At 35.0% G+C, this 12,451-nt stretch overlaps 1 protein-coding gene across 1 annotated transcript in view; it reads right to left on the bottom strand.

Moving 5' to 3' along the window:
• The window catches only part of slc12a8 (solute carrier family 12 member 8), a 130,707-nt gene that overhangs the window by 3,454 nt on the left and 114,802 nt on the right, over positions 1–12,451 (bottom strand). The window contains exons 12-13 of the mRNA XM_069930521.1: positions 1,970–2,087; positions 438–498 (exon numbers count right to left, since the gene is read on the bottom strand). Coding sequence (XP_069786622.1) covers positions 438–498; positions 1,970–2,087 — 179 coding nt within the window. The remainder of the gene's footprint in view (positions 1–437; positions 499–1,969; positions 2,088–12,451) is intronic.

Genomic DNA, 12,451 nt, shown 5'->3' with positions numbered 1-12,451 from the left:
TTCACTAGAAAGCTCTGTTGTGAGTCAAATTAAGGCCCAAATGCTAATAAATTCACAGGCATTTTAATGAAGCTTAAGTACACTTTATTTATCAGTTGCTCCCTGCTACATGTCTCATGGAAATGGGCAAATGAGAAATTGTAGGGTGCTTAAATGATTAACTGTCATTGCAAAAATGTTTTCGGACACAGTAGCAACATTTTATCATTTGTTGAATGAATCAATAATTATGAATGCAGAATAGTTCCAACAGAATAAATCATAGTGATGTTTTCTTCATGTCCTCCTTTACTGAAATTTAAATATTGGCAATGAAAGGCAGGAGAATTTTGCCGTATAATGTGGCGCTCTCATTTATGTATGAAATAGAACATTCAGGTTTTATTTCAGTCACTGTAACTACATCCCTTCATTTCATAAGTACAAATATATCAAACCTTCTTAACTCCTGGAAGATTTTCTGAATCCATCGAAAAAATTTGAAGTTATTAGCTCGTCCTGTGGAGATATGTACAAGAAGGGCAAGGATTACAGATGACTAGAGGCTTATTTTGAAACAAAATAGTGCTAAAAAAATTAAGGACTGAGTATATTCCCATAACAATGATCTTGGCTCCACCTAATGTTTTTCATTGCTGCGTCATCACATTCAATAAAGTTAGAGAAATAGGCCATATACTAAATGTTTAGGTGACAAGTTCTTCTACCAATTTGCCTCGACTCCACAATAAGAGTCCCAGTAATTTAGATTCACAGCAAAATCTTGGGGGGAAAAAATCAGTTATTTTCCATTTTGTGGTAGCCGCTTCTCAATGAAAGCAAGATTTGATGACAGAATTCATCACAACTGAACCAGAACACCTTTCAGATAACTGAAGAAATATTGTTCAAAATCCAAAACTAACATTTATTGCCAGGTTCTGTGATCAACCAATAATGGGGACAGAGGTCAAGTTTTCGAGATGCACTACTTCACAGATCACGTGACTCTAATATACTTCTAAAAAGATTATAATGCTATTACCTGCATTTAATGTAGCAAAAGAACATAGATTTTTTTCCACAACAGATTAACCATTGTAGGTAGCAGTTTAATTGTTTTACCAAACAATTATATATATATTGCATAACTTCATTTTTTTTTAAAAATTGGGCCATTTTGGCCCACGAGTCCATGCTACCCAATTTACACCCAATTAACCAACTCCACCAGTACGTATTGAATGATGGGAGGAAACAAGAGCCTCTGGGGAAAACCACATTGACACGGGGAGAACATACAAACTCCTTACAGACAGTGTGGGATTCGAACCGTGGTCCCAATCGCTAGTGCTGTAAAGGCGCTACGGTAACTGTTAAGCCAACCATGCCACCCTCTAATTCTTTATTTTCTGGAAGCTAAATCAGTTTTTAAAATTGAAACAATGGTCATTGTTCTTTGCATACAGAGGATGGTAAAAGAAATCCTTTGCCCTCATTTCTCTAAAGCACATAAAACTGCCACTTGAGACCAGCAGTAAAAAAAATACCCTGAACAAAATGAAAGATGGAGCATTTAAGCTCAGATAATGAGAATACATTGAATTAACATGCCTTTGTACATTTTATATTATTCATTTAGGATCATTTTAACTATTCGTGTTTTTAACAAGAAACTTCACATATCAAGAACACATATTGGGAATTCTATCGATTCGTTTATAACCATTTAAAATTAGTGTGCCAGAATTTTTCATAAAATTAATGTGAGACTTTCCGTTGAGTGCCAATTTTGAAACTGAGTGGACATGCAAAGGCACAGAAAAGGCTGCTGTATTATTTGCTCCTCATCTTCAATTACAATGACTGTTGCATATTTCTGAGATGTACATGTTTTGCTGACAACACACTTCTGCAATATTTTCCTGAAGAACTTAAAAATTACACAATGAATGTGAACCGATGCATGCAATTTGTTAAATAAACTTACCAAGAGGAAGTCCTGGACTCATTTGTCCAATGTAAAAGTAGATGAAAAATGCCACAGCAATGTTAATTAAGGCATAAATCCAATTAATCACAAACATAATTACAGCTGATACTATTGCCTGCGAAGATAAATAAATATATTGATCAGTTTTAAATAAGCGTAAAAAAAATGTTAAAAAGTGTGAAAAGTTGCCTAAATCTTTACTGAAAGTGTTTTGTGTTATTCTGCTGATCAATGTTTCCGGAGTTATCTTTCTATGAATCATTGAATTGTTACAACACAAATGAAGGTCTAAATTGGCACCAGTACACCAAACTTGTCGGTCCCATTGCCTGCTCTTTCTTTTCTTTTTCAATATTTTTATTAGATCTTTATATAGGAATACATTCAGAAAAAGAGATTGATGCAGAACAATGATACAACAGTAACAAAGTAATGAAACTCACTATAACAGAAAAAAATTACATTATGCAACATTATTAATTCAAAGATGATGTAGCAGAGAAGAAAAAAAACCCAAAAATAATCCAACTCCAAATCCTTCCAAAGTTGCATGGCTAATATAAAGGGAGAGCACACTACAAGTAAAAATAAAAAGACATGCAAATCCAGGAGAATCACTGATTACTTAATTATCATTACCAATAAAGGTTATGAAAATCATTCGAAAAGGAGCCCAAGAGATTTGAAAATGTTAACTTTAAAACAGTTGTTGAACATCTGACTTTATCCAAGGTCAAATCATGCAACCATGAGTGGGTGGTACAGCATCTTTCCATCTGATTAAAAGAACACGTCTTGTAATAACACAGGCAAGGGCTAATATATGATGATGGAATGAAGACAACCATCCTAAACGAGGATATTAAAGGACCTGGTGTTAGCTTTCCATTAATAACGGGTTGATAAAGTATGGAAAACCTCTTCCCAATATTTGACAAAGGTTGAACAAAACCAGAACATATGAATTAGTGAGCTGTCCTTATTCCTGCACAATGTCACAATAAGGCATATACGAGCTAATTTAACTTTTGACATACAAGCTCAATGTCCAACTTAAATTTGTAGTAATGAGTGACAGGCACATATGTATAAACCAATTTAAAAATAGAGTTCCAAGCATCTTCAGGAATTGAAATTTGGGGATTCTGCTCCCACGCAACTTTAATTTTAGCTTGCTCTTTCAAAGCACCCTTCGAAATATTCTCCCTCAAACACCTATACAATACCTTTTTCAGTGAGTGTTTCTGTTTCCATCAAGATCATAACAATTTACCCAGTCAAAAAATTTGGCCTTACTTCACCTTAGTACCTCTTGCATCTCTGTTTATTGAACCATTGGAGAAGGGAACTGCTTTTCTCTAGTTACTCTCCCTAACCCTGACTTGATGTTGGGCATATCTGGAAACAAGAGAGACTATAAATATGTAGCAAAAACAAATTGCTAGAGAAACGTAACAGGTCAAACACCATCTGTGGACAGGAAATGTTGATGGTTTTGGTCAAGACGCTATATCTGAACTGAAAGAACAGAAAGGAGATGGCCAGTATAAAGAGGCAACATGAGAGATTGGGCAAGAACTGGCAACCTATGCCATGGGAAAAGGGGATGACTGATAATGAATTTCTTATTGTATACTTTGTAGAGTGTACATATGCAATGAAGAACTTACCTGAATATGTATTAAAGAATTTACCTGCTGCAACCAAACAGATACTTGCATAGAAAAACTATATTAGTAAACTAATTGAATTAAAAGAGCCAATACATACATAATACAGGTAATAAATATTCACAGTAATCCTAGTGCCAAAAAAAGTCATTAGATAGTGGAGAGAGTCCTTTTGTTATTAGTGTACCAAGAGGAGGTTCAAAAGTCTGAGAGCTGTTGAAAATAAATTGTTGGTTAGAAACTGTCAGACAGAGTGAGGTGATGTTGAAGTCCATTTTGTACTCTCTACAAAGTTCCCACTTTTCTTAAAGTGTTGTGATCAGAAGTGAATCTTCTCTTTTTAGACTTACAGGTGATTTGGATTCATTCAGGGTTAATTCCCACTTGTATTCTCCCCTCGATTAAAGAATTTTAGGCTCATATATGCTTAACTGACCACTCTCTAAATATGCCTGTACTTTCAAAGATTTATGTAGACATAAACACAGGATTTTAAAAAAAATTAAATTAGACATACAGCACGGTAACGGGCCCCTCTGAGCCCACGCTGCCCAATTCCACCCAATGAACCTACAAGCCAAGCCTGTACATTTTTGAAGGGTGGAAGGAAACTAAACCACCTGGGGACCCCCCCACACACACACAGGGAGAATGTACAAACTCATTAGATACGCGCTTTAATAGCGATGCGCAAACTACTAGGTTAATTGTGCTGCCCTAATCATCTGATGCACAGGCAGTGAAAATACAGCAAAATATTTCTAGTCAAGACAGAATACAATTTGGAGGGATTGCTGAAGATGGTGGCACTCTTCTTAAAGATCTGTTTATTCACCAAAAATAAATGTTTTGATGGATTTTGTGCACGTTTTCTTTATTCCCATTGACATGCTGTAAGAAATTCTCTGGCCACGGAGAATCAGTCTGAAATGCTGGTTTTATCACAGCTTTCTCAAATTTATTTTTATATGTTTGGGCAATAATAAAAAAAAATTCTTTTGTTATATTTTATTTTTGAATTTTTTTTAACCAAACATGGAGCCAATTACAAAGTCAAAAATACAAGAACAAAAGCACATTTGATATTTACTTCATGATGGTATTAACCCAATCCCCCCAACCCCCACCTCCCAAAAGAAAGAAAAATGAATGAATGAAAGGAGAGAAAAGGAAGAAAAAATTAAGAAGATAGTAAAGAAAAAAAAACATGGGATTGCTGAAAAATGACATACACTCCATGGATCATTAATTTATATTCCATTTAATTTTCTTCGGAGAAGATCAACGCTGGTCTCAAGGGTTTGCAATAACTCATCTAAAGACTTATGCCTGAATTTTGTTGCCAAATTTGTAAAAGTATGTCATACTTATTTCTTAAGTTGTAAATAATTGTCTCCAGAGATGTATATCTGCGTTCCAACGTGCCATACCTAGATGTGAATCAGACTTCCATGCAACAGCTCGACATATTCTGGCACTGCCAGTGCAATTTTAACAAATTCTATTTGATATTTGGACAGTTTCAACTTGGGTCTTATTCCTGTAAAATTCCCAAATAAAAATAATTCCGTGTTTTGTGGAAATTGAGTACTTATAATCAGGGTTTAAAAAAAAAGTACCTAAAGCAAACCAAAAAGGTTTTACTCTCAAACATGACCCAGTTGAATGTAAAAAAAACGTTTGTATCTCCTCACCACATCTAAAACACCAATCTGAAAGGTTTGAATTTGTTTAATTTCTGTAATGTGAGATATAATTGATGCAAAAAAATTATATTTTACTGAACTATCATGACATAACCCAGACTAGAACTAGAAATGAAGGGAACAAAACACCAACCTTTAGAATAGGGCAAAAAGACTGTTGTGAAAGACACTAATCTAAAAAGCCTGCCTTTTCTCACGTGAAATGCCAGAGATTCTGCAAATGTATGTCATGAAGCAACGGGAAGCCATGAGCACAGGTCAAAATAGTTTTATGAATAAGATCAAACCTTAATAAACACATTGCATTGTTTGACAATTTGTTAATAATAATGCATAAAGGAAAATTGTTGCTGGTGATACTCAACACATTAAACAGCATCTTTTAAAAAAAAATTAGATATATAAATGGTAACAGGCCCGTGCTGACAAATTACACCCAATTGACCTACAACCCCTGTAAGTTTTGAAGGGTGGGAGGAATCCAGAGCACCCGGAGGAAAACCATGCAGAAATGGGGAAAACTCCTTACAGACAGCACCAAACTTGAACCCGGGTCGCTGGTGCTGTAACAGCACTGTAGAGAGAAAAAGAGACTTAACGTTTTACAAAAATGAACTTTCATCAACTGATCTTCAGATGAAAGATCATCAACCTGACATGCTACCTCTGCACTGATGTTTGTAACCTTTGAAGTTCTCCCAATATTTTGTTTTATTTCAGATATCCAATGTGCATTTGGATAAATAATGGAAAATTTGTGAATGCTCTTTATCTAAACAATGGCTAAAATTTTTGATGCAGTGTCATGCAGAATGTAGACAGGTCATAAAATACATAATCAATGTCAATTATTTAAAATGTTTAATAGCTGGCAATATGGAGCAGCAAAAAATATCTGGAAAAAAAATGGTGGTGCTGTAATTGCAGCCTGGTGCAGACCTGCTGAGATTGGAGAGTGGAGACAAAGCATTCCCCCGAGGGGTCCTACCACTGACTTCTCTGTACAGGCTTTAAACAGCATGTTAATGAAGACGACGGTGTTTTATTTAAAATCCTACGATTGTGGGGTGTGTGCTCAACAGCAGCCTCAAGGAGTTTCAGGCTCACTGGAGCAGTGAACTGACACAGGGGACTGGTAATGGGGAGCACAACTCCCAGTTAAGAAGCACAAGCATAGGAGATGACCCTGAGGAGGGTAAACACGGAGGCAGCCCAGCATGGAGCTCTGCTGCTGAAGGACATACACAGGCAGCTAGTTGTGGCAACTTGCAGGCAAGGAACCCGCACAGGCCACGGGGTGTTGGCAACTTGAGGTTAAAGGACTCACACCAGGCCGTGGGCTGCTGGAGACTCGCTCATAGAATCCAGGTATCGGAACCGGGAATCAAGAGGATGCTAAGGGGAAGGAGGGACCTGAAGGCTTCCTCAATGTGTCAGGAGGAGTCATGTGATGGAGTAGTGGCTGGTCAGGGAATTCCAGCCCTCTCCGGAAAAGTTTAAAAAAAACGCACAAAACACAAAGGTACAAGAGTAAAAATTAAAACAAAGTAAAAATAAAGGTGAGAAGAAAATGGCAGCGAAGAGAGAAAGGTCGAAAACAACGGGAAGAAGAGAAGAAGAAAGAACATCGGAAGAAGAAGGTGAAGGCCTTACCTGTCCGAGGAGGCCCGCAGCGGAGAGAGAAGCCCGCTGCCTCAGGTCAGTGGAAGTCCCGGGCTTGGGTCTACAAAAATGGCTTGCAGAGCCGAGTAAAAGTGCGCAACCGCGCATGCGCGAGGAGTCGCGCATGTGCGATGCGCATGAAAATAAACACACTGACGGGAGGGGGGGAACAGCTGCGGAGTCGATCTCCACAGCTGAGAGAGACACCTGCAACACAGCAGCAGGTGCAGAACATGGAAAATAACGACAACAAGAAAGAAGAGGGTAAAAAGAAAACAAGGAAACAACAGATGGTCAACCCAGAGGAAGAAGAAGAAGAACAGAAAGAAATGGAAGAAGAGAAAGGCAAGACAATGGATATATCGTTTTTTAAAGAATATATGGAATCAGTGAAAGAATGGCAATTACAAGAATTTAATGAGATAAAAAGAAGAATTAAGAATGCAGAAGAAAAAATGAATAAAATAGAAATGGTCATATCAGAGATAGGAAAAAGAGTGGATAATGTGGAAAAATGAGAAATAACCGTAGAAATGGAAATAGAGGACTTCAAAGAGAAATTAGAAGAATCTAATAAAAAAGTTGAAGAGGCACATGAGCTGTTAGCTCAGAAGATAGATATAATGGAAAACTATAATAGAAGAAATAATATAAAGATAGTGGGCCTTAAGGAAGATGAAGAAGGCAAGAATATGAGAGAATTTATAAAAGATTGGATCCCCAGGGTCCTAGGAAGACCAGAATTACAGGAAGAAATGGAAATAGAGAGGGCACATAGAACATTAGCCCCGAAACCACAACCACAGCAAAAACCAAGATCCATTTTAGTAAAATTTTTAAGATATACAACAAGAGAAGATATATTGGAGAAAGCAATGAAGAAAATAAGAGAAGACAAAAAGCCACTGGAATACAAAGGTCAAAAAAATTTTTTCTATCCAGACATAAGTTTTGAACTCCTGAAGAGAAGGAAGGAGTTCAATACAGCAAAAACGATCTTATGGAAAAAAGGATATAAATTTATGTTAAAGTACCCAGCGGTACTTAAAATAGTTATTCCAGGGCAACAAAACAGACTATTCTCGGATCCAGAGGAAGCACGAAAATTTGCAGAACAACTACAAAACAATCAGAGAGATTAAGACATGTAATGAGAGTAAAAGTGACCATGAACTATATGTATGTGTGTATATGGGTATATGGGTGTGTATGTATGTATGTGTATACATGAGTGTATCGGTACTTAGAGGAAAATATATAGAGTATAGATAAGAATTAATAAGGGAATGAAAGGGAATAGAGGGAATAAGGAGGGAATTAAAAGAATGACCTTTGTTATATATGAAAATTGAAATCTTTTCCGTGGGGGGTGGCTGGGTGGGGAGGAGTTACGGTCACTGCAAAATCAGTTGACGCTTGCGAGTGAATTCGCAAATCCAAATGGAGAGGGGAGATGTGGTTGCCCGGCAAGGGATAAAGGGCAACTCAGGAGGGGGAGGGGAGAATGGGATTAAAGAAGTTTTAAATGGGAGAATAAGGAAAATGTTTGATGTTTTAGAAATGTTGTCTTATAAAGTGTTCAAAACAAGAAAGCAGAAATGGATAAGAAGGAAAGGTGATGATGGAGAAATGGAAAGGGAAGATAAACAAAGTATGAAATGGCTACGTTGAACTATATGACATTAAATATTAACGGAATACATAACCAAATCAAAAGGAAGAAACTGCCAAATTTACTGAAAAAAGAAAAAATTGATATAGCATTTGTGCAAGAAACACATTTAACTGAATTGGAGCACAAGAAATTAAAGAGAGATTGGGTACGCCATGTAACAGCAGCGTCGTATAATTCAAAAGGAAGAGGAGTAGCTATATTAATCAGTAAAATATACCAATTAAAATAGAAGAGGAAATAATAGATCCAGCAGGGAGATATGTAATGATAAAATGTAAGATATATTCGGAGTTTTGGAATCTACTCAATATATATTCACCTAACGAAGAAGATCAAAAGTTTATGCAAGATATTTTTTTGAAGATAGCAGATACGCAAGGGAACATATTAATAGGAGGGGATTTCAACCTTAATTTGGATTCAAATATGGATAAAACTGGGAACAAAATTAACAGAAAGAACAAAGTAACCAAATTTATAATTAAATCGATGGAAGAAATGCAACTTTTGGATATATGGAGGAAACAACACCCAAAGGAAAAGGAATATTCATATTATTCGGGTAGACATAAAACGTACTCAAGAATAGACCTATTTCTGTTATCAGCTCGTATGCAAGATAGAGTAAGAAAAACAGAATATAAAGCTAGAATATTATCGGACCATTCACCCTTGATATTGACAATAGAGTTAGAGGAGATCTCTCCAAGAATGTATAGATGGAGATTAAACTCCATGCTACTTAAAAGGCAGGATTTTAGAGAATTAATTGAAAGACAAATTAAAATGTACTTTGAAATAAATACAGAATCAGTGAAAGATAAGTTTATACTATGGGATGAAATGAAAGCGTTCATTAGAGGGCAAATAATAAGTTATGTAACCAAGATGAAGAAGGACTACAATCAGGAAACAGAGCAGTTGGAAAGGGAAATAGTAAATATAGAAAAAGAATTAGCAATGAAGGAAGATACAACTAAAAGAAGAGAATTGGCAGATAAAAAAATAAAATATGAAACACTACAAACATATTACGTGGAGAAGAACATAATGAAGACAAAACAGAAATATTATGAACTAGGGGAAAAAACGCACAAAATTCTAGCATGGCAGCTTAAGACAGAACAAGCTCAAGAAAATGGTATTGGCATCAAGGAAAAAAGACAAACAAATCACATATAATCCAATGGAGATCAATGAAAACTTTAGAGAATACTATGAACAATTATACCAAACTGAAAACGAAGGGAAAGAAGGCAAAATAGATGAATTTTTAACTAAAATTGAACTACCAAAATTACAAATAGAGGAACAAAATAAATTAACAGAACCATTTGGAATAGTAGAAATACAAGAGATAATAAAAAAACTACCAAATAATAAAACACCAGGAGAGGATGGATTCCCAATAGAATTCTATAAAACATTTAAAGATTTATTAATTCCTCCCCTCCTGGAAGTAATCAACCAGATTGACAAAACACAAAGCTTACCAGATTCATGTAAAACAGCAATAATTACAGTAATACCAAAGCAAGGGAAAGATCCACTCGCACCAGCGTCATATAGACCAATATCATTACTTAATACAGATTATAAGATAATAGCTAAACTATTAGCAAACAGATTAGCAGATTATGTACCTAAAATGGTAAATTTAGACCAAACTGGATTTATTAAAAAAAGACACACAACAGACAATATTTGTAAATTTATTAACTTAATTCATGCAGTAGAAGGGAGTAAAGCGCCAACAGTAGCAGTTGCTTTAGACGCAGAGAAGGCCTTTGAGAGAGTAGAATGGAATTATTTATTCAAAGTATTGCAAAAATTCAGTTTACCAGAGAAGTATATTAATTGGATTAAAGCATTATATAAGGGGCCATTGGCGAAAGTGACAGTAAATGGATATATATCAAAGCAATTTAACTTAAGCAGGTCAACATGGCAGGGATGCCCACTATCACCCTTATTGTTCGCGTTAGCTATAGAACCACTAGCAGAATTGATAAGAACAGAAAATAATATAAAAGGGATAAAAATAAAAGACAAGGAATATAAAATCAGTTTATTTGCAGATGATGTTATAGTATACTTAACAGAACCAGAACTATCAATAAAAGAATTATATAAGAAATTGAAGGAATATGGAGAAGTGTCAGGTTACAAGATAAACGTAAATAAAAGTGAAGCAATGCCAATGAATAATGCAGATTTCTCAAAATTTAAGAAGGAATCACCATTCAGATGGCAAATGCAAGCAATAAGATACCTAGGTATACAAATAAATAAAAATTGCGGCCATCTATATAAACTCAATTATTATCCACTATTGAAAAAATTACAGGGCGATTTAGAGCATTGGAAAGATTTACCATTAACACTAAGAGGAAGGATAAACTGTATTAAAACGAACATTTTCCCAAGGATATTATACCTATTTCAGGCATTGCCAATACACTTGACAGAGAAATTCTTCAAGAAGTTAAAGAAAATAATAAGGAATTTTTTATGGAAAGGGGGGAAACCAGGATAGATAAATTAACAGAATGGTATAAACAAGGAGGCTTACAACTGCCAAACTTTAAAAATTATTATAGAGCCGCACAATTAAGATACCTATCAGATTTTTACCAAACAAGGGAAAAGCCAGATTGGACTAGATTAGAATCAGATAAAATAGGGGAAAAGATACCTGAACACATATTATATAAATGGGATGAAAAATTGGGACAACGTAGGAGTTCTCCAGTATTACATCATCTGCTCAATATTTGGAAGAAGATTCATGTTGAAAGGAATAAAACAAATTACCAATTACCAAAACTAATAATGATGCAAAATCAGTTACTCCCTTTTACAATAGATAACCTTTCCTTTAGAGAATGGGAGAAAAAAGGGATCAAAAGAATAGAAAATTGTTTTTCAGGAAATAGATTATTATCCTTTGAACAAATGAAAGATAAATATAACTCAAGATACAGTGCTGGCATATTATCAATTGAGATCCTACTTGAAGGACAAATTAGGAAGCAGTCTGAGGTTACCAGAGGGAAGTAACTTTGAATATGTGATTACAGATACAATGATAATCAAAAGATTTATAACAAATATGTATATTAAACTGCAAGAAAAGGAGAATGAGGAAACAAATGGTAAAACTAAACAAAAATGGGAACAAGATTTAAATATAAAGATAAAAAGGAAACATGGGAGAATTTATGCTCTGGAACGATGAGAAATACAATAAATATGAGGTTACGTATGATACAATATAACCGGATACACAGGCTATACATTACACCTCAAAAGTTAAATAAATGGGACCCAACAGTATCTGACAGATGTTTTCGTTGTAAAAAAGAAATGTGAACAACAATTCATGCAATCTGGACATGTGAGAAAGTAGAAAAATTTTGGGAAGATCTAAACCAGATATTAAATAAAATTACAGAAAACAATATACCAAAAAACCAGAGATCTTCCTCCTAAGTAACATAAAAAACAAAGAATTTGGACTTGATTTGGATGGTGCACAAAAAAGATTTGTTAAGATAGCTCTAGCCGTAGCAAAGAAATGTATTATGTCAACCTGGAAATTGGAAGATAATTTGAGAATACAACAATGGTATATAGAAATAAATAAATGTATTCCATTAGAAAAAATAACATATAGTTTAAGAAATAATATTGAAATATTTGAACAAATATGGGAGCCATACATGAAACACAATAGAGAAAACCTACCGGGGACATTTACCACCTA

Source organism: Narcine bancroftii, chromosome 4, assembly GCF_036971445.1.
Source record: "Narcine bancroftii isolate sNarBan1 chromosome 4, sNarBan1.hap1, whole genome shotgun sequence".
NCBI lineage: Eukaryota > Metazoa > Chordata > Chondrichthyes > Torpediniformes > Narcinidae > Narcine > Narcine bancroftii.
Note: the sequence above shows the minus strand (reverse complement) of the source record. Positions and strands in the feature narration are given on the sequence as shown.